General features: G+C 39.9%; 2 protein-coding genes across 5 annotated transcripts in view; one reads left to right on the top strand and one right to left on the bottom strand.

Annotated features, from left to right (window-relative positions):
- SLC66A2 (solute carrier family 66 member 2) overlaps positions 1-16,196 on the top strand; it is a 102,251-nt gene extending 86,055 nt beyond the window's left edge. The window contains exons 5-6 of one of the 2 annotated variants that reach the window (XM_069853823.1): positions 8,703-8,789; positions 16,049-16,196. In XM_069853823.1, coding sequence (XP_069709924.1) covers positions 8,703-8,754 — 52 coding nt within the window. In that variant the 3' untranslated portion in view covers positions 8,755-8,789; positions 16,049-16,196. Of the gene's footprint in view, positions 1-8,702; positions 8,790-16,030 lie in introns of both variants that reach the window. The other variant, XM_069853824.1, reaches the window with a different exon arrangement.
- The window catches only part of KCNG2 (potassium voltage-gated channel modifier subfamily G member 2), a 57,659-nt gene that overhangs the window by 18,212 nt on the left and 14,464 nt on the right, over positions 1-24,983 (bottom strand). For 2 of the 3 annotated variants that reach the window (XM_069853800.1, XM_069853801.1), the window contains exon 2: positions 5,346-6,169. In XM_069853800.1, coding sequence (XP_069709901.1) covers positions 5,346-6,089 — 744 coding nt within the window. In that variant the 5' untranslated portion in view covers positions 6,090-6,169. Of the gene's footprint in view, positions 1-5,345; positions 6,170-10,800; positions 10,849-24,983 lie in introns of those variants that run through there. The other variant, XM_069853798.1, reaches the window with a different exon arrangement.

Genomic DNA, 24,983 nt, shown 5'->3' with positions numbered 1-24,983 from the left:
CCCTTGGGGTACACCAGTATTTACAGGCCTTCAACCAGACTTTGCGTCACTGATCACCAACCTCTGGGCCTGTCTGTTTGGCCAGTTTTCAATCAACCTCCAGCCCCTACATCAATGGCTTGTCTATGAAAAGCTGTTGAGAATCATTATACAAATCTCTCTTAACCTTGTCTGAAATTACTTTTCTGTGTACCTTTGTAAAATTAAATCTTTAGCCACAAGGTTTTTTAAAGTGTACATTCACAACTTATCTATTTCCCATCCTCAACAATATGAAAGTTGAAGCACAGTGTGTAAATTAAGCTTAGAAAGTTAAATAGTTTCAGGCTTCTTTATGAGCTATTATTAACTTCATTATTTATGAGTCTCTCTCTTTGTTGTAAGATTCTTCAGCTGAAGATTATTGAACTGTAACTTCTTATCACAGCATCTTTAATTAGACTAGCTTTTCCCAACACATTCAAATGCACAGCGAAGAAGGAAGTACTTTCTGATGTTCTTGTCCTGTTTTACATTGTGGTACTACAAATGATTGAGCTTAGTGGGACTCCAGCCTATAAATGCTTTTGTGAATCAGGACAAAGTGTTGAATGTTAATCTCTTGAACACATCATCTTTTTATTATGATGAGGAAGACTGTCTAACAAAAGAAAGAAGCTTTCTTCTTCAGATTCAAGTGGCTGACATTCCTGTTTTCACTAAGAAAAAAGATGAAGTGTCTAGTATGATGACTGGCTTTCAGTTGAATCTCTCAATGCCTTTTGGTTGTTCAGCTCTCACCATGTTGTTAAAGCTTTTGCTGTAATGTATCCCCAACTGGTTTAAGACTCCCATGATATACTAGCTGCTTTCCTTGAGTCACTAGATGCCTGCCGTTTTATTGGAGTTGAGCAGCCCACTTAAAGGTATCATATGTCTAAAATGCCTCTGGCTATTTTCATGTCTTGGAGATCATTTTTGTGGTGGTCTTGAAAGAACTCAGTGCCTAAGGGCTCCTGCTATGATTTTGTCTCAGCAGTATCTTGCCTGAACAGGGGACTTTTCACCATTAAATCTAGGCCTTCCATAGAAATCTCCCATTCTGAAAATTTTGAAATTAAAAATTAATTACACATTTGAAATGTCCCTTTCCTGAAACTTCCAGAAGCAGCTATTGTGCACATCACTGGACTGCCATTTTTTATTTAACTTAATCGGTAAATAAAAGCTAAATGAAAAAAAATTGACAAGATGAAATATATATCCTAGTATAGTAAGTAAAAAGTAGTTTAGGATCTGATTCTGTTAGCTTCATTGATAATTGTGCAGCATCTGAAATACATGATACTACTTCCAAAAAAAGAGTAGTGCTCAGGATGACTATTAGTAGGAACAAGACAGCTATGGTACAAAGGAATACAATCTTTCCCATTCCTGCTAAACTAGCAGGGATTGCCACTGTCATCTAGAACATCTGTAACAGTTCATAAAGTTAAAAAAATATATGACTGATTCTTCTTCTGTATTTTAAAAGAGAGAGGCAGGTACCTAAAAGAATTTCCTCACCCACTTTGTAATTACTTCTGTGGTCCCATGCTTACACCTGCTTGAGGTCACTGCAGGACATCAATGGGTGTAACAGCTGGTCCATTCAGATGGTATTAAGAAATTGCTCTCCAACAAGCTTTTGTTCATGATCAACCAGTCTCTTTCCCTGAAGCAAAACCAGGGCAGGTAGGTGGCACATAAAGCTCTTGTTTTCTGGAAAATGCCAGCTCAAGGAAAAGACCACAGCTTGTTAGCCAAGGTTTCTATAACACCTCTGACATGGAACTGTAAAAAGAGTAATGCCAGCAAGAGCCTGGAAAATGTACACACCAAGTACAGTGTGTCCTTGAGATAATATTTACTGTTTATTTGTTCCTTAGCTAGGAGGGATTCACACACATTTTCTGCTTGTTAGCAGACTGCAAAATCAGACCAAAGAGCTATCCCTGGGCACGAATTTTAAACTAGGTACTAGGAATACAGCTCAGGATGACTAACATGACTTTGAATTCACATAAACTGACTTCTCTCTGCATTTGTTATTTGATGAGCTGCATCAGCTTGCTAAGCCATGTACAGACGGAACACAAGGAGTTTGCAACCAAGGTCTCTGATCCTACAAGCAATTCCATGTGGGCAGATGTCTGAATCCTTGCCCAGCCCTACTGAGGCTGAAAAGATCTGCATGGGTATTTAAACCCATTTGTGCAGGTCCAAAATCTGTGTATGACTCTTTGCGTGACTAATTACAGCTCAGATAGAATGCTGACCTGCACTGATTCAGTAGCAGGTGAGGAACTTTGTCGATGAACTAAGAAGTTGGGCTGGAAAGCTGCCTGGAGGAGAAGGACCTGGGAGTGTTGGTTGACAGCAAGTGAACATGAGCCAGCAGTGTGCCCAGGTGGCCAAGAAGGCCAATGGCATCTTGGCTTGTATCAGAAACGGCGTGATCAGCAGGTCCAGGGAGGTTATTCTCCCTTTGTACTCGGCACTGGTGAGACCGCTCCTCGAATCCTGTGTTCAGTTCTGGGCCCCTTACCGCCAGAAGGATGTTGAGGCTCTGGAGCGAGTCCAGAGAAGAACGATGAAGCTGGTGAAGGGGCTGGAGAACAGGTCCTACGAGGAACGGCTAAGGGAGCTGGGGTTGTTTAGCCTGGAGAAGAGGAGGCTGAGGGGAGACCTCATTGCTCTCTACAACTACCTGAAAGGAGGTTGTAGAGAGGAGAGTGCTGGCCTCTTCTCCCAAGTGACGGGGGACAGGACAAGAGGGAATGACCTCAAGCTCCACCAGGGGAGGTTTATGCTGGACATTAGGATAAATTTTTCACAGAGAGGGTCATTGAGCACTGGGACAGGATGTCTAGGGAGGTGGTTGAGTCACCTTTCCTGGAGGTGTTTAAGGGACGGGTGGACGAGACACTGAGGGGCATGGTTTAGTGTTTGATAGGAATGGTTGGACACGATGATCTGGTCGGTCTTTTCCAACTTGGTAATTCTATGATTCTATGATTCTAAGTGATCCTTCACCTGTATCCTGTGCTAGAGAACCACTTTTGTCTCAAACCAAATAACAATTTCTATTCCTTCCACAGTCCTTCTGTGGCAGAACAAAGCCTATTTACAGAAACTCTGTGCTTTTAGAATTTAATAGTACAGAAAAACACCAGATCATTTTCTTTTCTGATCACCTTTGTATTGCAAGCATTTCACCTTTGTAACTTGAACTGAAATCAGAAATTTAGTTTTGATTGATGTAAAGTGTCTTTACACTAAAGGCTACCTTCTAGAAGGGCACTGACTTTGAACTAAAAGCATAAGATAATACAAACCCCATTAATTCTCTTCCTATACTGCCCCAGTAATTAATCACTGTGGTATAAATTGCTAGCACCTTGTTTCCCACATGAATTTGTCTGGATTCAGCTTTTAACCGTGCATTCTTTCCCTGCGTAAATTAAAGGTTTCTTCTCCCTGTAAAAAAATCACTTATTTGCTGAATCCTCTTACTTTTATATAAATAAACTGAAATGTTAAAATTTCTTATGGTATGGCATTTTTCCCAGGTGTCTAATATCTACAGGGTTTTTTGCACCCTCCCCAATTTTTCAAAACACCATTTAAAGATACGAACATGAGAACTGACTGCAGCATTCTAGTGCCAAGTCTCACCAATGCCACATACAGGCACAAAATAATCTCCCAGCTTCTAATCACTATTCCCCAGCTCAGACATTTAAGGATCACATTAACCCTTCTGTTTCTATGCTGCAACACAAACTTACATTCAGTTGCTTGCATCCTAAATCCTATTTGGAGTAGCTTTGGGATACTTACTCTGGTTTTGCAAGAGCAAGTCTGCGTTCTTCTTTACTGTACCATTTTGTATTTCACTATGAAAATGTGCGCCTTTTAATGGCCCCCAGCTTACCAAGAAATCCAGGCATGTTCTTGCTCTATCCTTATTATTACCCTGCTCCACCTAACTAATATTATTAGCCTATTATGGGTCTCTATTTATATACAGAACACGAGTAAAAATATAAGGTGCTAAACTCTGATAATTCTGAAAGCAATTGTTCAGCTTTCACTTAAACTCAGGAACATCTGAACACTAAATACATCTCAGTTTTCAACAGTAAAATATCCCTTGTGCTTAAAAATCCAGCATACAGGGGCACTGCTGGTTAATTACAGTAAAGGCATGGCTTGGAAATGATCTTTTAAAAAAATTATTAAGATAATATAGTTTTAACTAGTACCCAGTACTACTATGCTCAAATTTTATATCATAACAAGCTTTTAAAATAAAAAACTTATAACAAATCAAATATCAAACAACATACCAAATGTTTTGTCTTTTTTCCTGGCTGTTGCTGAATTAGTATGATTCCAATTCAAACAACTCAGTTGATATCTAACCTGAGCACATCTCACAAGGAAACAGTGGGTTTAACTGCACATGAGGTACTCAGTCAAACATAGGCACCTCTCTGGAGTTGCTGGGCAAATTTTCCATCATCAGGCTTTTTATTCTCAATGCTACAAACCAGTAAATGTCTCCTGTCAGGTAATGACCCTTTAGATGGCATTTCAGCACACATGTAATGACAATGTGAGTATCCTCCTCTATTGATCTTCAGATGAACTCACATTGTCCTACATACAGCTAATCCTAGGAAACTGAGCTGCTTGCACAAATAAGGGACTAAACCCTTAGGAAATGTGTTGAATTAAAGAATAAACAAAATATCTGTAAGACTTAATTTTCAAGGGCATGCAGCATCCACAACTTACACATGAGAATACTAAGCATGATTAAAAATTCGGGCTTTGCTTTGTTTCTTCTGTTAAATTCCTGCCTCAGCTTCCCTGCCATTTATCTCGCCTTCAGAATCAAAATATTTTAGATGTGTTTTTTACAGTGGGGTACTGAGAGCTCATTCAAAGTGTTGTGTTCAAAGTACCTTTAAGAAAAACTCATCTCCTAGCTCTTAATAACCGAATTTGAAAACATTAAGCCTCAATAGTTTTGCAATAACTAGCTTGTCATCTAGTTAGAGATGTCAGAAAACAAATCTGTTGGGTAAAGCTGTCTGCTAGTGAGAACTGGCAAAGCTGTGCTGGCAAGGCAGAATATGGCCCAATCTTCCCTCGATATTAAGTGACATAATGCTTCCTGTGCTCTACATCAGCCAGCCCTCTACATCATAAATACTGAGTGCAATACCTACAAGACTGCTGGAGTGACATTGCCCATCACTTTCTCTGAGGAGACAACAATGCAAAACACACTTTACTCTGAGAAAAGCTGCACTCACCCGATCTTCTTCTTCTCTGACATCTGGCATGGTGCTGATGCAGAGGCTGACTGCGGTGATGGCAACAAAAGAGATTGAAATACAAGCAAAGATCTTTCCTGGGATCCCTGAGTGGGGGTTCTCCACCATATCCCTGACCTTTCGCATACACAAACTCAATCGGCTATTGTTCTGGAAGGCACATTGCATAGTTTCACTAAATATCATCTCCCCTTCATAAAGCCTGGACTCATCTGCCTCCTCCTCTTTCTGTTGCAATCTCTTTTTACAGCACCATTCCAGGTGGTCCTCTTCTATCCCCCAGTACACAAGCTCCTCCTGAAAAGAAAGAGCGCACATCTCCCTGAGAAGCCTCAGCTTCCCAGCTGTCAGGAAAGTCATGATCGTCCTGAAGGCACTAGGATTACGGTCAAAAAAAAATTCATTGCTGCCAACATCATAATCATCGCAGACATTCATGATCTCATCATAATTGTTGCAAGATTTTAGCTTCCCAAGCCTGGTCAAGGGGCAGTTCTCCAAGGTGGTCCATGGAACTTTGTATTTAATACCACCTACGTTGATGATCACAAACCTGGTCCTGTCCTCCAGGTGGGCTAAGCAGCACAGGTCTTCCCTAGGGTGCAGAAGTTTGGCCTTTTTGTAGAAGAATCCTTTCTTGGTTTGCACTTCACACAGGTTTTCCAGGTTATTGAAGGAGTAGGAGGTGAACTCAGGATCAGCATTCCCAGTAAGCAATGCCATTTCGTGACAGATTTACTAAGTCCATAGGGAGGTAGAGGTTACTCAAAAAAATACCTCTGGACCTTGATTGGAGAGTCAATCTGTAAAACAGAATTTTAAAATTACAACACATTTAGGGAGTGGCTAGATTAAAACCAATCGTATCCTCTTGATGTGAAGAAACTTTCTCCATGGCATTACTTTTTCCCCTATTATTTTAGGACTATCTGCTTGGTGAAAGAACTTAAACTGCAGTAAGTTCAGAAGCCGTGATGGCACTTCTAGGTTGATTAATCAGTGAATGAATGGAAACAAATCCAGTGCATTATAATTTTCAGAAATGTCTTTTCTAGAGGTTCAAGCTATACTCTGGATGTCAGCGGATACTGGAAGGGAAAATGAGTCTTTTGGATAAATGGCAATTCACATTTTAGCAACTTAATAAAGAAACTTAGTTGCAAATGGCCTTTTGATTATTTTGGTCCATCTATATAATGTATCTATTACAAAAATGCCTACAAATATACCTACAGTACAGTCAGAAATGTGATTGCAGCAATGCTGGTCATTCCCAGTTTAAATTCACCAAGTGCCAATAGCAATGAATATATGGGAGCTAATACGCAGCCTGCATACTAGAAGGTCTGCGTACTTGAACAGAAAATGTGTGCTACTAAGACCCACTTGCCACAAGTACCCCAACTAACTGCATTAAAGCTCTATTGGGCATATCTACATGAACAGCCACACTTCTAAAAGATAGAAAGCTTTTCTTCTTGTGCTGGGGGCCTGACATGCAGGCTAGTGACATCTCCTGCAGGGAGGTGTGCATCGCAGTACTGAGCGGAGATGGGCAGAGACACTGGTCTGGCACAGAGCTCGCCTCAGCAGCTACCAGGGGCTCTGTTGTGGTTCTGACTGCAGGAGGTGGACAGGGTGCCCTGCAGCAGCTCTGAAATGGGAGACCAAACCCAATGGAGTCGAGTTGGAAGCAACCCGTTTGCTGCTCTTACTCCTGGATAACAAATTTTTCCCACTGATCTCAAAGGGGTGGTGGAAAGCAAGAAGCTGAGAGTTGGACTTTACCCTACTTTCCCAGTCAGGCTACAAGAAGAGGGAGCAAGTTTGCAGCGTTTTTTGATATAAAAGATTCTTGCTGCAAGTAGTTTTGCCCACATGGGCAAGTAGGCTAATCTGTTGTTGCATTCTGCCCTACCAGATCAAGCATTATGCACAATGGGTCTGATTGTGTGCCTTCTGCTTAGCTCCCATTTACCACACCACAACCCACAGATCTCTTGAACATACTTTTTCACTTGCTATACTGCTTCCTCATTTTTTCTAGAGCTTTCCACCCATGTTCTCCAAAGCTGTCTCTCCAAAACTGTACTAGGATATCTCCTATGCAATTGCATAGGCAAATAATCTAAAACTTCCTAAATTGCTGAACTATGAAGTAGGAAATGAGAAATCAGCATGGGATGGTTGCAACTCCACACTGAAGACTTGGGTTGGGAATGGATGCAGCGATGGGAAGCAATCTTAAGTGGGGAATGTAGAAACGTTACAAGACGGTAAGGCAGGAGAAAAAGTTGAGGCATGAAGTATAGTCTGACATTATTGATAACAAGACAGTAACCATGAGGCAGTAACTGCATAATTTATAAGGAACATTCTCCAATGCCCTTTCAAATCTCAAGTTTCAGCCTGGAGAGGGTACCAAACAAATGGCTGCTAGGAAAAACCAGGGAGCACACACATTCAAATCCACATTCCCAGAGCAGCATCTTCCTTTATCTATGATCAACTCAATAACTTTTAACTCATTAGACTTAGTCAAAACCGTGTCAGAAAGTGAATAGTTGCTACTCACAGGCATGAATCACCCTCTAAATATTCTCACCAACCCAGTCAAACCACAGAATAGCAGTGGTACTCCTACTTCTCCATTTCTGTGAGGATCTAGCCACTAATTTTCAGAAAGGTGTTTATGCTGGATATTTGTAAAAAGTCACAGAAAAGCTGATTAGCATGCACAAAAAAAGGTGTGTTCAATTACCTAATGGTACTTTTTAGTAGTGTGAACATTTCTGAAGAACTAACAATGCCAAAATTTCTCCATTTTCACTTTGGGAAAAAAAATTGATTGAACATCCATTCATACAGGGCAACAGGAACAACAAAGAAAAACTACTCTGCCTGGTTAAGGGCCAGTAAAGGGTAAGAGACAGCAACATGCCTACTAAGCAATGGGTGCTTTTAAAGACAGGCTTGAGTGCATCTGGGATTGCAAATATCATTACTGTCACAACAAGAGCGCACTGTCAGTATGGCATACGCTTTAAGAATTTAGTCACTTGCTGCTTTGTTGATAAGATAAAATATTCACTGCCACTTCTGAGGGCACTACATTTTTGTTTTCATGCCTCACTTGTTACACAAGCCAACATACAAAAAGTAGTATATATCGTTTTGACATCAAGCCCAGGGTTTGCTGTTCTCCTCTCCCCTGTGTAGCAGGTTGTTTCATAAAGGGGCCACATAAATTTCACAGAATTACTTTGAATCTTACCTTATGTGTACTTCTTCCTGCCTCCCAGAAATATCTAACTCAATAGGAAAATCTGTAAGCAGGCAAATACTCCAGGATCCCAGAATCCACATTAGATCCAGAATACATTGTTAGTCGACAGCATTTGTTTTGGAAATCTTAGCTAAAAGGTAAGCATGTGGAGAGAGTTGTACATATTACTCTTATTGGCACCTCTGAGGTGGTTGCCTTATACCAGGGCTCAGATGTTAGCAGAACAGCACAGAAAAGCTTGTTTTGCCACTCTGAAGTGTCTTACAGAAAAAGAGAACACATCACTATTGGCTCCCAGTGTAGCATCTATCCTGTGAGGTAAAATAAGCCCTGGAAGGTCTGTTTCTGATCTTATGTGCATGGAATGTGTCGTGACCTTCACTGAATATTCAAGGGTGCTTCAAAATTATGTGGGTATTAAAATACTCTCTGCATGCCAAGGTTATCTAATGTATGCACATGCCTACAGTAAAGCATCCCATTGAAGATTAACTTTAAAAGCCAATACTTCCAGAAATGATCCTACATTATCATCCAGTTGGCATTTCTACCCTTTAATCTGACAGATGGGTGCAAGAAAGACTATTAAAACACAGACTGTAATAAGCTGCCCCTTGCAGGGACACAGGACAGAATTTGACTCTATATTTGTTGTTCATAATTTTAAAATGCTGTATGAATGTTTCAGTTTGATGATGATACATACATTCAGGGTGGGTCATGCATATTGTGGATTCTTTTCTTTTTTAAGTAAAGCAGAAGAATTTCTGTTCACTAATAAGTACTTTCTTTGGCCACCTATGCATGCGTATGTGTGTGTCTACACACACAAGTTTAGCCAAATTCTGTCAACAGCAGACAGTTGAGATATTTAAAATACAGGTATTTCTCATCAATGGCTTTAAGCAATAAATAAATGTCAGAAGCATACAACTGCTTCTTATTCTCCTTTTTGTTGAATTATTTTCTCATTGCAGGGGAGGCTATTCCCCTACTTACTACTTTTTTAGCTTGCCTGCTATCATCACTTTTCTTGCAAACATTCTTCAGCATCTCATTTTATCAGTATTCTTCCATCTAAGTCATGTATGTTTTTATATGAGGCTCCACTGTTCTCAAGTTGCCTTGAATAAGAATGAAAAGTTGGGTAAAAGCATCCCTGCCAACAGGCTGGCCAGCCTGGTGAGGAGAGCTTCAAATGAGCAGCTATGGGGACAAAGCTGTGTAGCAGAGGGTGCATGGTGACATGGCCAGGGGAGACCTTGTGATCAGCAGTAGAGGGCTAAAGGATGACCATATCAAGCGTATGCACCTGAATGCAGATATGCCTACAGGCAAGTGTCACAGGCAGAGCACTCGTACCTTTCTGGGAAATCATCATGACTAAGTGCTCTCTGAAGCACCTGTACACAAATGGATGCAGTCTGGGGAACAAATTGGAGGAATTAAAAGGTCTGTGTGCAGTTGCACAGAAGAATTGGTACTGTGAGGGTGGTCAAACACTGAAACAGGATGCCAAGAGAGGTTGTGGAGTCTCCATCCTTAGAAATATTCAAAACACATCTGGACACAATCCTGAGAAGCTTGTTCTAGCTGATGCTGTTTTAAGAAGTGGAGGTTAAACTAAATGAATTCCAGACGTCCCTTCCAAGCTGAACTACTCCATGATTTTGTGAATAGTCACTTTTTAATTGCTGCTGTAAATTATAGAGTACTGAAGGTTTGCACTTGTACTACGGGAGCAAGAGGAAGACATGAGGCTTTTTAGTAATTAATGTTTTAAGATTTTCATTGTGAAATGAAACACAGTTTGGCAGAGCACAGGTCATTGTGTCATAATATAAAGCCACAGACATGAAACATAGATTAGGGTGACCACATGGTGTTTTCTCTCAAGTCCAACTAGAGCTGAGTCAGTGAATCCATTCTGCAATGCTCAGCCATTTCCAGTCAGAGATGTGCTGGAAGATGACATTTCTGACTACGACCAAAGCAATTCCAACTTTGTACTGTGACGTGATTTATAATTTACAACACACAAAATTATTTGAATAGTCAAGCTTACACACGCAATTTACCATACGTTTAGTGGTATTACAGCTTACTCTTTGGACAAAGAAATTACGGAGATCCAGGTTACTCCTGTACTACATTATGGTAGAACCTGGACTCCCAGTTATGAGTCCCTGCGAGGAACTGTGGAAACATGAAGAGAGGGTGCAAATAATACAGGGATTAAAAAAAACCAAACCAACCAAACAAAAAAAAACCCCAAAGAACAAAAAAAAAACAAACCAAAGCAAAAAACCACCAAGAAAATCCCACAAACCCCAACAAAAAATCCCAAACAAACAAACAAAAAAGGGGAAATGAGACTGTAAGGATATAATAAAAATAAAGCAGACAGAGCTTAGCAAGAAGGCAGAGTCTTCACCTGATTTGGGGGGAATTAGCTTCTCGGTTTGTCCACACTGAACATGAACATGGCTCCCTGTATACTCCTTATCACACAATCATTTAGGCTGGAAAAGACCTTTAAGATCAAGTTCAACCATAAGCTGAACACTGCCAAGATCGCCTCTAAACTATGTACTTGAGCAACACATATACACATCTTTCAAATACTTCCAGGGATGGTGTCTCAACCACTCTCCCAGGCAGCCTGTTACAGCGCTTGACAGCCCTCTCACTAAAGCAATACTTCTTAACATCTAGCTTAAACCTCCCCTGGTGCAACTTTAGGCTTCTTCCTTTCATCCTACCACTGGTTACTTGGGAAAAAAGACTTGCACTCACCTCCTTTCAGGTAGCTGTAGAGGGTAATAAGGTCTCCCCTCAGCCACTTCTTCTACAGGCTAAACAATCCCAGGTCCCTCAGCTGCTCTTCATAAGACATGTGCTCCAGACCCTTCACTAGCTTCATTGACTTTCTTTGGACATGGTCCAGCACCTCAATGTCTCTCTTGTAGTGAGGAGTTCAACACTGAACACAGTATTCAAGGTGTGACCTCAGCAGTGGAGAGTACAAGGGGGTGATCACTTCCCTACTCCTGCTGGCCACAAAAGCAAGCAGGGTGTCATAGTTCAGTTAGGGCATCACTGTATCCCAATCTATTGCTCTGTACCCTTAAGTTAACACATTCAGACCTGACATGATGATGCAAAACTGGGAAGAGCGGCCGATACACCAGAAGGCTGTGCTGCCATTCAGCAACACCTAGACAGGCTAGAGAGTCAGGCAGAGAGGAACTTAATGAAGTTAAACAAAAGCAAGTATAGAGTACTGCAAATAGGGAGGAACAACCCCTTGCACCAGTACAGGTGAGGGGCTGAGAGGCTGGAAAGCAGCTTTGTGGAGCAGGACCTGGGAGTTCAGGTATGCAAGAAGTTAACCATGAGCCAGCAATTTGCCCTTGTGGCCAGGAAGTCCAATGGTATCCTGGGGCACATTAAGCAGGTCAAGGAGGTTGAAGACGATCAGGGGACTGGAGCATCTTGCATATGAAGAAAGGCTGAGAGACCTGGGTCTCTTTAGACTGGAAAAGAGAAGGCAGACGGGATCTTATCAATGCTTATAAGCTTCTAAGGGGTGAGTGTCAAGAGCATGGAGACAGACCCTATTCAATGGTTCTCTGTGATAGTACAAGGGGCAATGGGCACTAAATGGAACAGGCTGCCCAGGGAGGTTTTGGAGTCTCCTTCTCCAGAGATATTAAAAATCTGCATGGATGCATTACTGTGCAACCTGCTGTGGGTGAACCTGCTTTAGCAGCGTTGTTGGACCTCCAGAAGTCCCTTCCGACCCTTACTATTCTGTGACTCTGTGTGACATTTGGCATCTTTGCATGGCCTGATGCTTTCCCATGTATACAGAGCACTCATAACTTTAAAGGCCACATTACACTATTCTCTGGGAGCTGTGTCATGTCTATATTCAAATTCTCTTGCTAAGGGAACTATTCAACAGGTGTCCAAGTAGAACAAAAGTACGCATCAAGAAGTCTGCAGTGAGGTTGACAGGGGACTAGAACTTGGACACAAAATTACGACGAGGTCAACCACAGCTATACAGATCAAAGACTTGCTATCTCGGCACTCCAATTTCTGTTGAAGTGTTATTATACAAAGATATGCACAGTATTTCTCATGTTTTGCTTTGAACTTTTGTTTCAAATTTGCTAAGCATATTTGTAGCCCAACTAGCACAACAGGGGTCTGAACTCTGCCTGTTGCTTTGCTACTTCTATGTCATGAAAATACTGTTTTGTAAGGTCTGAAAGTGAGACTAAGTAACACTGATTAAACCAGAAGCATCAAAGCCGCCTTCTGCACGCTGTCTGAATCAGTGCTGAAAGCAATTTTTAAAGAGTTAAGATTTTAAAAATCCTGAAGACATGCAAATAAAACTTGTTTGCTATATATGTTGCTCAAAATGTTCACAGAAGAAAACAACAAATGAAAATTAGACCAGTGCAAAACTGCTATAATCTATACAAGGATACACTGCAAAGTACAAAAGGGTTGATTTCACACAGAGTATTTTATATGTAACCCCAAAAAGCTGAATTTTATATATTTCTTTATTTATTTTCACTAAACTTTAATATCCCTAACCTCTCAAGACATTATAATTCCTGATTAGAAAAGGCAATTGACCAAAAAGTTGAAAAGGTACTGGATTTTTGAACAGTCCTTCAATTTGTTCGTTTCTTCATCAGAGTTACAGGATAGAGTGATGCAGTCCTACGCACCTAGCTGAGATGTCCCTATCTAACAGAGAAAGGTGAGTTCCTCATGTACTATTGGAGCAGAATATAGGCTTCTCCAGAGAGTAGTCTGGGACCACAAGGAGGATGCTGCATTGGTCAGTCCAACAGAAAGCCCAGGAACAGTCGCTCCAAAATGGAGGTTGTAAAATTCAGCATGTGAAGCCGGAAATTGTTTGCCTACTCTGGGTGTACATTTTCCTCAAGGGTTTCATTTATTTAGTGGAGGAAAAAAAGAAGAGTTTTCTTCTCTGAACATCCTTCTTTGCATTTATGCCACGCTATCTAATTAGCTGAAACAATTCAATTTGTTAAATGAACAATCAACTTGACTCAACATTAAATATTCTGACATCTGCCCATAGCTATTTGTCTCCGTTAGACAGATTATGAGTTATCTAGTGTTAGCTCTTGCCAGAGCTGAATATTGAAAGTATTAACACTGTGACATCTTTAAGGCATCATAGATTTCGTCCAACTAACTACCTGAAGGTATGGGATTCTTAGCTGCATCTTCATAGCACAAACCAACATTTTTCTGCACTTCCACAAGCTTTCAGTGCCCATTTATTTTTGTACTCTAAATGCAATTTAACTGTTGTTCCTATGAAGTGATTTGTACACTTCAATTGCACAGCACATGAGGGCAGATGTGCTAGATAAAGTACAGGCAGAGGAAGGCTTGCTTTTACATTCTCCTCAGAATTACACAATTCTGTTCAGGTTAGTGAGCTTCAGGATTTCACAAATGTCCTAAAATACAGAGACCTTTCACAGTGTATTTCACTAAATGAAACTATCTGTATCCTGAGCAGCAAAATCCAAGCAAAGCCTGCAAGGTTTAGGCAGATCCTACAAGGGTTAGGCAGAATTTTTTTTTCCCACGGGATTATTATTACTTGTAATAAAACAAGAGCATCATGCTCAAACCATGCTTTACTTGTTTAGGGGTATTAACTCTCATTTGGTTACAAGAAAAAACCACTTTTCTACAGTGTGCTTTCATCCTCAGTTCATATTTGCTGAATATCTGAACAGAGACACCATATACGCATGAAGTGAGTGGTGGGTTAAACTGAACAGACTTCAGATCAGGAGCTATACTTCCCCGAGTCTGAGGAGATGAGATTGACCATGGAGATTTTTTGATCCAGTTCCTGTTAACTGCAACCATGAACTAAGAATACAGTCCCAAGAGCCTAGTTTTAGAATGTGTTCTGTCTGCATTTGCTTGCTTGGTCAGTGATTGAACCACGCTAACAGGGTACTTCTGACCATGAATAGTGGCAGCTACTAGACAAGGAAGTTTCTCTCCTTCCCTGAATAATACATAAGTTTATTTTAGGAGCCTTAATCATTAATCCTGTTTAATCAGCCAGCTTACGAGACTCAGATACAGTACTAGACTTTGCTACATAGGATAGTGTTAGTTGCCAGCCTGAAATATTTCTTTCCCTGTCCTTCGATTGCTGTATTTCAGAATAACCAATCATCAAAATCCAGCATTTAAAATACCTACTCCAGTTATGATTACACATCCACAACTGGCCTAAGTTACAATGTGAATGGCACTATCAAATGCAAAAGTGACAGACAGTGTAGTACGTTAAATCAGCTTTGTTTATTCCTCTCACCCAGGAAATTAAACAGATTGTCTCATTTCTATTGCCAAAATCCCAGAAGCATGAAAAACCAAACAAGTCATGCTGTCTGCAAATCACAGAATTATCATTCAGGTGTTCCGGTGGATTTGAAGATCACTACAGGGGGAAAAAGCAGGTTTTAGCATGAGGTCTATTCCCTTTCTAACATTGATAACAATATTTTTATTTCTACTGATTTTTTAAATTCTATACTTAGCAGCTTCCTACCCAGATGATTAATATGCTCGATTTAGTACAAAATGTAGCAACTAGGTTTCTGACTGGAAATAAGGTTTCACTGTGTGATGCCCAGTTTCACATTCATATATGTTCACAATAATTTGCTGGAGCACTTTTCCTAATAAATGGATGGGTGTACCTGTCCTTATATTTTTTCTGGGGTCATTCACAGGTTTGTATGAATGATTGTAGATATACATGTTCAAATATGATAGGATGAGAGAGAATAACCTCAAGTTGTGCCAGAGGAGATTTAGATTGGGTATTAGGAAATATTCCTTCACCAAAAGGGTTATCAGGCACTGGAACATGCTGCCTAAGGAAATAGTTGAGTCACCATCCCTGGAGGTATCTAAAAGGCTTGTAGATGTGGTGCTTAAGTACATAGTTTAGCGGTATACTTGGCAGTGTTAGGCTTATGGTTGAACTTGATGATCTTAAAGGTCTTTTCCAACCTAAATGATTATATGATTCTATGAATAAGTGCTTTTATCAAGTACTCATAGGTTTTAGATATTTTAAATTGTATACAGATTATCTAGCTCCTTTTGTTAGCTTTAATTAGTTAACACCAGATTTTATGCATCTGCATTGTTTTTTTACAGATGATGTTCTTGTGTGTGTTTCATAAGTCAATTGTTCATTGACCTAAAAAACAGACCGTGTTTAAATATAAGCATATCTTTGAAGTCAAAATTATTTCAGTTAATTATTAACATCATTGCATAGAATACATTTTCATTTTAGACTCTTAAGACTTGACAAGAAAAAGGAGGTTGCAGTTTCAGAGTCCTTGGATGAGGTGACCTGTAAACAGAGGTGGACCCTGACCTGTATGGCATGATGCCACACACTGAGCACTGGGAATAATGACAAAAGATTAATAACTGCTGCTTCATGCATTGAGCATTGTCTGTCCTACTGTCTGTGGGCAGAATGTAGGAATCCTGTCCTCTAGACATGTTTTTAAATGAGGAGGTACTCCAGAGGTACTTCAGATCTCACCCTGAATGCAAGTTGCATTTCCATAATGAACAAGTTTCCTTGCTTGGAGTGGGAAGCTCCAAGAGCCCTTCACTTTTATTCTGCCCCGTCTTTACCCTGGAACATCTAGATTTTGCAGCTTTGGGGTGTGGTGAATTGGAAATACTGCAGCAGCTTGAAGCAGATTTAAAAAATTTGTACTTTTGATGGACTTATCTACACAATGCTGTGGCAATGAATGGATTCCACTGTGAAGATGATGGCTTTAAAATCAAGTAAAATATGTATCAGAAACGGTGTGGCCAGCAGGTCCAGGGAGGTTATTCTCCCTCTGTACTCGGCACAGGTGAGACTGCACCTCGAATAGTGTGTTCAGTTCTGGGCCCCCTCACCACAAGAAGGATGCTGAGGCTCTGGAGCGAGTCCAGAGAAGAGCAACAAAGCTGGTGAGGGGGCTGGAGAACAGGTCCTATGAGGAGCGGCTGAGAGAGCTGGGGTTGTTTAGCCTGGAGAAGAGGAGGCTGAGGGGAGACCTTATTGCTCTCTATAACTACCCGAAAGGAGGTTGTGGAGAGGAGAGAGCTGGCCTCTTCTCCCAAGTGACAGGGGACAGGACAAGGGGGAATGGCCTCAAGCTCCACCAGGGGAGGTTTATGCTGGACATTAGGATAAAATTCTTCACAGAAAGGGTCATTGGGCACTGAAACAGGCTGCCCAGGGAGGTGGTTGAGTCACCTTCCCTGGAGGTGTTTAAGGTGCGGGTGGATGAGGTGCTAAGGGGCATGGTTTAGTGTTTGATAGGAATGGTTGGACTCAATGATCTGGTGGGTCTCTTCCAACCTGGTTATTCTATGATTGACCCAGTTATGTGCAATATCTGCAACAGTCATACCAAATCCTTTATAATCACCTCCCTTTTCAAAAAAATTGGAACAGATACAAGAGGCAGGCTGACTGGCTAATTAACCAGGTGTGCAATAGATGAAAACATTTCACTGACATCTTGCAGGAGAACACTGGCAGACCAGAGGTCATAGACACACACACTCTGCTACAACATTGCCAGAGAATTGCTTCAGTGACAGAAATGTGAAAAACTCAATTCTAACAACAGTCCCTCCACTCCATAGGTTTTTGACCCAACAGATTTATATGAACCACTGAATAAGGTGAGCTCTTGGGGCAACAAAAGTGAGTAAGAAAATAATGTAAACATTAAGAAAACATTCTAGATCTTAGGGTGATGCTGACGGCATTTATTTATTTATTAATTGTTCTTGCAATTGGGCTAGCAAATGAACAGTTCACACTCTCCATGAGAAGAATCTGCTCAGAGCTCCTTCAGCTTTTGCTAGATTGCTCACCATCGTTCTATTTGCAACAGCAATAGAGGCACAGAAATGTCAGGATACAATAGAGGTATGGAGTTTATTTTACATTTTCACTACTGCTAACAGGGTTTTGTTTCTGAGCAGTTATTTTCATGCTGCAAAAGGGCATGTTGTTACTCATAAAGCATATATTATTCTGCAAATGCTACAAACAATAAATTACTCTGTCACATCCCAGTATCTCTGGCACACTCCAAGCCTGCTGGTTTCTTTCCCTATGTTGTTACGCTTTAAATCTTATTACCATTAGAAAGATGATGAGTTCCAAGCTACTTCAGTTCATTGCCACCCAGCCTTCCCTTCCCTCCATGAGCTGCAGTTTGCAGTACTCATGAGTTAAACGTGGAAAATCAAGAGGCAATTAACCTAAGGGCTTTGTTCAGGAGGTGTTTCAGACTTCATTACAGCAGGGCTCACTCAGGGTTGTCAGTGGAGCAGCTTTTTCTCTTCATTCTAACTTTCGACTGCATATTGCATAGCTCTGTAGAGGCAGGCTCACTGTGTGGTGCTGCACAGACACACAAACAGGCTTTACATCAGCAAAAGCACTATAACTGCACAAGCCAATTTGGCCTGCATCTGGGTTATGTTGGAAATCTGTGTAGAACTCTCACTCCAAGTGCCTGCCTGGATGACTTTGCTGTCAACTATGTCTACAAAGGGTAACAGGCCTGTGGGAACTCCATTACCATTGAAAAAGAGGAAGGTGACAAAGATGGTGATAAGGCCAGCAGAGTTGAGGATGTTGCTTCTGTAAGTTCCTTCTTCCCACTCTGTGACTCCAGGATGCTTGCTCTTTCTTTATTCCACCTTTACCTACTTGATGGGCCATCACGGTAGCTAGCCAGTTTGTTATGCAGCCAAGAGGATAAGTATGATTATTTCACTTTCAGTAACAAAAAGCTGCTCTAACTTTCTTGTGTTGCAGAAGGTCCAACAGGCTCTCAAAGAAGCTGAAGACTGCCAAGTGCAGGAATGACTTTGCACCTCTTTCTTTCAGACTATGTGTTCTGACTGCCAAAGGAAGCTCCCTCGCAGGTGCTATGCAGTTGAGTAAGATAAGTCTAACTCATCAGGTCACAGTGGCTGGAGCATTGTCAGGGAAGAAAAGCTTGATGTTTGGGTAGATGAGAAAGATAGTGGAGCTTCATAGGTGCTGACAAAAAGCTAGACTCCAGCTCAGTTTCAAGTGTGTACTTTGGTAAATATTTGGTATGTCTTGTCCACTAAAGAATCTAGAGCCTGCTCCCTGCACAGACCCTTTCCTCTTCCTCCATAGTGACGGCACTAAGTAGAAGTGTTTCTAAGACACACAGCTTATGTGCTGAACACCTCTGTGATATTTGTATCATGCAACACAACAAAACACTCTAGATTTAGCTATCTCAATTTATGTTTTGTCATTACCATGTTATTTTATTATTGTTTTCTTCTCTAGTATTAACACAGAAGAGTCATTGAAGAAACACACACAGAAATAACTTCTCTCTCCTCCTGAAAATTTTCAATAAATAACATCTCATAAAATATGAATTCATATCCCATTTGCTTTCTCATCAAGTAAAAAGTAAACAGGGATATCAGCATCTAAAAATCTGAATAAAGATCAGTAAATAAGTAGCTAACAGCTGCTTAATGAGGACGGTTGAAAGGAAAGCATGTAATCTCATTTGTACTTCATAATTCTTTTTGTATTATTTATTTTACACTTTAAATGACCTCATTTTATTTAATGCATTCAGTAATCTCAGTAGCTCACTCTGACACAGAACTATTTACCTTAAGGTCTGATCAAATAGCTGCTCTCCACTTCATTCAGTTCCCTTCCTAACAAGAAAATTTACTTCCCGAGGTCAGTCCCATACAACTGCATGAAATAAGTATTCCACTTCTGAATACTTCTGTACTCTGGCAGGAACTTGCAGCCCTATTTGGTCTCAGAAACACTGCACTGAAGCGTATCGTTATACTCTACAAGTCTTCACTTCAACTTAGCCAAAAGGAATTTAAGTAGTTATGGAAACTGGCTCCTAGAGAGGACAATCTTTAGGCTTTTGAGGGGCTGGAGCAGAGGGGACCCAGGGAAAGCTTGCCAGACAGAATTGGCCAGCAGGAAAGATCCTATCAATGCTATACAGTGAGTCCAGTTTATAATCTAAATTCAGTGTCTCTGTAGTCATTACATGGATGCTTTTGTGTCTGTAAAGGATACCTTCATGATCTAGAAGGGAAACAAAGTGTGAAATAAATATGAAACACAAGCAAACACAGATGGGTTTACAGGAAGAGAGCACTAGAGATAAAACATTTAGCTAAACCTCTTGTGGCCAACTAAGAAATACAAATTGTACTGCTTTCAGATAAAGCGTAATAATGAATTAAGATCACTTGGTATTTTTATGCTTACAACAACTAATAAGTCACAAAGAAATACGTAATTTTCTGAAAGACTGCAAAGGAAGAGGAGGAATGAAGAATAAAAGGCTTTGAATAGCAATAAATGTGATATAAAGCAAACAATTATTTTAGAGTTTAATCCAAGCATATGCTGAATCCCTGTACTTTTCATGTAAGTTAGCAAGTGACAAAGAGCTTATGAGAAGCTCTTTGCCTCTCTTGGAGTCAGGACCCTAGTCTGCCATATCACATAAGAACACCCTTACCAATTAAATGCATAAGTGGTACTAAGCCCGTGCTTAAATATACATCAACACATGTAAACAGACCCCTATAAAATTTTGTATTTTCCCCCTATATATATCCCATACATTTATATATGTATATTTATATGTATATGTGTGTGTATGTACATATATTCTCCTGAACAGTCAGGGAAATGACAGACATCAGATCTGAGACATGAAATTCTTGTGAGTCTCCAAGCACAGCCATCAGGAGTGTAAGGTCAGGTGGCAACAAGGGTCAAGTCAGTCCTCACTAGCTTCCAGTGGTAACAAGGAGCATGAAATTGGTGCCTGCAGAGAAGCATCTGGTGCAACCTAGGACACCCTAGGAGATGTGACTCAACAGCAACAGCTGGATGCCAAGCAAGTTGTGCTAGTACATCTAAAACAGCACCAGATGCCTATCTTTGGGCAACCAAAACTGTCCTACGTACACAGTGTCCTTTAGGTCCTTTGAAAATCTCTTCACACAGAGCCCTTGTGGATTTATTTTTGATTTTTTTTTTTGGCACCAATAAAAGATCCTCCATATTCATAACTTTTTAAAGTATGGTACTCTACATGAGAAAACAGCACTGCGTATCAACTGATGTCTCCATGGAGATAAGATACACACTGAAACAGCAGAAGTGCTGTTAAAAAAAAATCAATAGATTTCTACTGTGTTGTGGTGCAGGTAAACTTGAAACATTCTGTAATTAAAGTTAAGTGCTATTCTGGAACAAGTTTTCCCTAAGATTCACATCAGGCAACCATATTTATTACTAAATGCTTCCTGGTTTATCCAAGCTGAACATGTTAAACAATTTGTATTACGGAGGATAACACCTTAATTCTCAAGTTCACTTAAGTTCACATCTGATCACTGCAGATACTGTTTTTGCATGTACTCAGCATGTACATGAAATTTCAGATGTCTGTAGTTTGATCAGGTGTTGGTTCATACAATGACACTCGTAATGGGAACCAGCTAGAAATATGCATGTATATAACTGTGAATGTGTATCTAAGCTGGAAAACAGAGCACAAAAATTCCTTATTTTTGGAGGTGAGATACCTTTGTCATACAAAGGCATCATGGAAAACCTGCCAGATATGTAATACAGGGCTGTGGTTTCCCTTTCAGAGTACTCATGCATCTGTTCTAAGGCACGTAAGCACACAGGAAAGCCATATGGTAAAAGAGAAGCCAGCAAAGGGGTCAAATAATATCAGATCAGTCAGCCCTACTTGGATAAATGTTGTTGGGTAAATGTTGTTGGATAAATGTTGTTGTCTAAAAATAGCCTTCCTGATCGCAGACTGGTAAAGTAAGACCAAAGGATTGTAAACAACACTGCATTCTCCAGGAATAACAACACAAACCTGCTGATTTCCTCCAAACCCTAGGAATCCTGCTATTCATTATATTTATATAAAACAAAAGCCCAGCTGTAAAGAATAAGTAAAGCTAATCATGTAGATACATTTTCTGTTATACATATGCTAGGATCTCATGCTTTTGGCCTCTTCCCTCTGTTTTATGCATACTCTGCATTCCTACTGACTTAATACAACTGAGAATTTCTTACAGTGAAAGGAAAATCAGTGTCACTGAATTCACTAGTCCGTGGCAGTAAAGCAAGCTACTTTTCATAATGTATTACTGGCATCATATGAGCATTAATTGGTAGCTATTTCAGAATGCCTGGATATTGTGTTTGTCACATTGTCATAAAATGTTATAAATACACAGCTGATAAAGATGCCATCTTGCAACATGGATAGCCTACTTCCATCTAAATTAAGAAGGCTCATTTTAATTCAGGATACAGAATGGTGTAGAATGTCCTTGCTCTTTTTGCATGTAAACCTGTTAAGATTTTCAGACTGATTGTTATTTTGCACACAGAGAACCACTGTTTCCTCAGATCCAGCAGACTTACTAGAACCTGTGTGGTACCACTAAATGACATGATGAAGAGAAAACAGAGAATTAAGAGATCATTACAATGGAGCCTTCCTGAACTCTGTGTCAAAAATTGTAGGCACAAGATGGGGACAAGGTGAGAGAACAGACAACATGCATCTTCATTTTCACTTCATCCCCCACTCCTAAACACCTTTATTTCCATACAAGAAAGACAGGAGCAGCAAAAGTTCCATTACCCCCAGCCAAGCCATCCCATACGGACAGTGGAGAAGAATTTTACAGACATTACAGACATTTTCAATCCAAATTCTCTCGGATGTGTCATAGTTGTTACTGAACATCTCCCTTACGGACATGTGCTCTTATACCCCTGCCAGCGTTCAATGCTCACTCCCTTCAATCCAATCTTGAGCTGCATTTTACTAAAGCATGAATAAAACATGTTCATCTATGAGCCCCCTTTCTGCTACTTTCCTCATAATGAAAAGGCAAAAGAGTCACTAGCTGTATCTTTTCTTGCTTCTCATAGTCTGGCAAATCTCTTCTCCTTTCAAGTAGTTTCTTTACTCTCCAAATTATTTTCCACTAGAGCATATTTGATGGACCCTTTCACCCCAAATAAATGTCTCACAGCATCACCTCACCATGTATTAGTTCCAGTTTCTCATATCAGATCCATTTTCTCTTCCAGAGAGACATGCATAATTACACTTACACAGTATAGCATATATAAATCACCTATCACGTGGTCATACGTTTTAAAAAATTGACCTGAAATTTTTATCCACCATGGAACTTTATCTCAATTATTTCTAGCCATCAGATCTATGCTTCAAAGTTACAAATTGACTGAATACGGATTACTGAAGCTGAATTTTGGAAAAAGTATTCTGTCATTTATTTACCTAAATCCTACTTCCAAAGCTATTGTGATTTCATCCCTACAGGCTCTGAAACAAGAGTTTTGAAATGATACTTAAATCACCTTTTCATCCAGCAAAGTTTTCTTCAGTACTTGGTTCAAAAACTGAGGTTCACCCTTCCTGTTCGTGTATTGCTCTGTGCACTGATGTCATCCTTGCTCACAGCTGTACACTCTAATGCAACAGGGCTAGCGTATTCCTCACAGAGAATACATGGGCAACAAACAAAATATTCCTGACACTTTCAATAAGCAATGACCAGTAGTTTATTAAATTATCAGGACAGTGACAAAAATAAATTATATTTAAGGTTACATTTTCACTGCCTCCTTATTTGTATGTACAAATACCATAATTGTATCAGCCCATAACTGTATCAGCTAATTAGCTATGCAGCTATTCAAATGTCTTCAAGTGCAGCTGTATATGCTCAAACGTAGATTTTTTATATCTGACTGCCTGTAAACACATAAAACAGAAGCCAGATGAAGATCTGCCTATTTAATCTAGAGGATATGGCATACTGAGTAACGCATTCTAAGTTTTAATACCATAAATTATTGTTATGGTAACCCTTTATAAATTTGTAGTTTCTGCATAAAAAGAATCATATCCGATTCAATGAAAATTAATCTGGTCAGAGACTATTATAAAATTCAAAATGTGCAAACACTTGCATAAACAGAACAAACCAAACTGTGTAATTGGTGCATTAACAGCTCATTTCAGAATCATTCTGTTTTACTGACTTATATTCCTATTGTTTTTAAAACCTTTTTCTGTGAGTTATTTTATGCTCCAATAAATGTTACTTTAAATCCTCCCATTCCTTTTGGTTTAATTCTGCAGCTTTTACTGCTTGTAACTTCTAGTGAGCATCTGTGACAGTTACATTTAACCTTCCGTCAGCCCCTCTTTCTCATATTTATCTTCTAGGAAGAAGACTATCATCAAGTTTCCTTTCTTTTTATTAGGCTTCTTTCTTACTGCTAGACAGCACAAGTAACTCTAAGGCTTGCAGTTTACCAAGTTAGCTGTCAGCACTTTTCATCTTCCCTCAGCTTCTTTTTCCTCCACAGATTTATCTCAATTGATTACCTTTGGCAGTTCCAACAACTTTCAAAATTTGGTCTGCTGAAATTCAATACCAGTGTAAGATGACCTAAGGACAGGCTATAACCTTGACAAGAGGTAATGACAAATTAGGAGCATGCATCTCTAGCCTGGACTAGTCTTATTTCATTGGAGCATACTATACAAACCATAAAACCAAAAGTGCATTCTTTTCCTAGAAAAATACGTTTTCTACCCTTTCCTAGTCAATGAATAGACAAACATTTCTCAGTTTTCCTTCTCCAGATCACTTTTACAATACTCCTACTACTTTGAGTGAAATCACACCATCTGACTGCTTTCTCCAAGGTAGACGGATACGGATTATTTTAGCATGTCTTTATTTCCTTTTGTTCTTCAGGAGGGTGAGTCCAGCAACATTTGTACCAGACTACCAAAATGCTGGAAAGTAAAAATTTGATAAAATACTCTGTATATCTCCTGCTCTAATTTAGCTCTGAAAATGAGTATTTCTTATGTTGATTTGAAACATAATAATTATGTGTGGCCAGGAAAACAAAATCTATCAGTTATGTTGAGCTATTTTTGTCATAGCTGGCTTTCCAGGTCTACTCCAACTACATCACTCTAGTTGTGTCAGCAACTTACTGCCACTTGCTAACCAACTTATGGCGGTGATCCATGTCTTCTTCAAGGCGATTCACAGAGCATAAG

Source organism: Phaenicophaeus curvirostris, chromosome 3, assembly GCF_032191515.1.
Source record: "Phaenicophaeus curvirostris isolate KB17595 chromosome 3, BPBGC_Pcur_1.0, whole genome shotgun sequence".
In the NCBI taxonomy this organism is placed as follows: domain Eukaryota; kingdom Metazoa; phylum Chordata; class Aves; order Cuculiformes; family Cuculidae; genus Phaenicophaeus; species Phaenicophaeus curvirostris.
The sequence above is the reverse complement of the archived record's forward strand: the minus strand, read 5'-3'. Positions and strand labels throughout refer to the sequence as shown.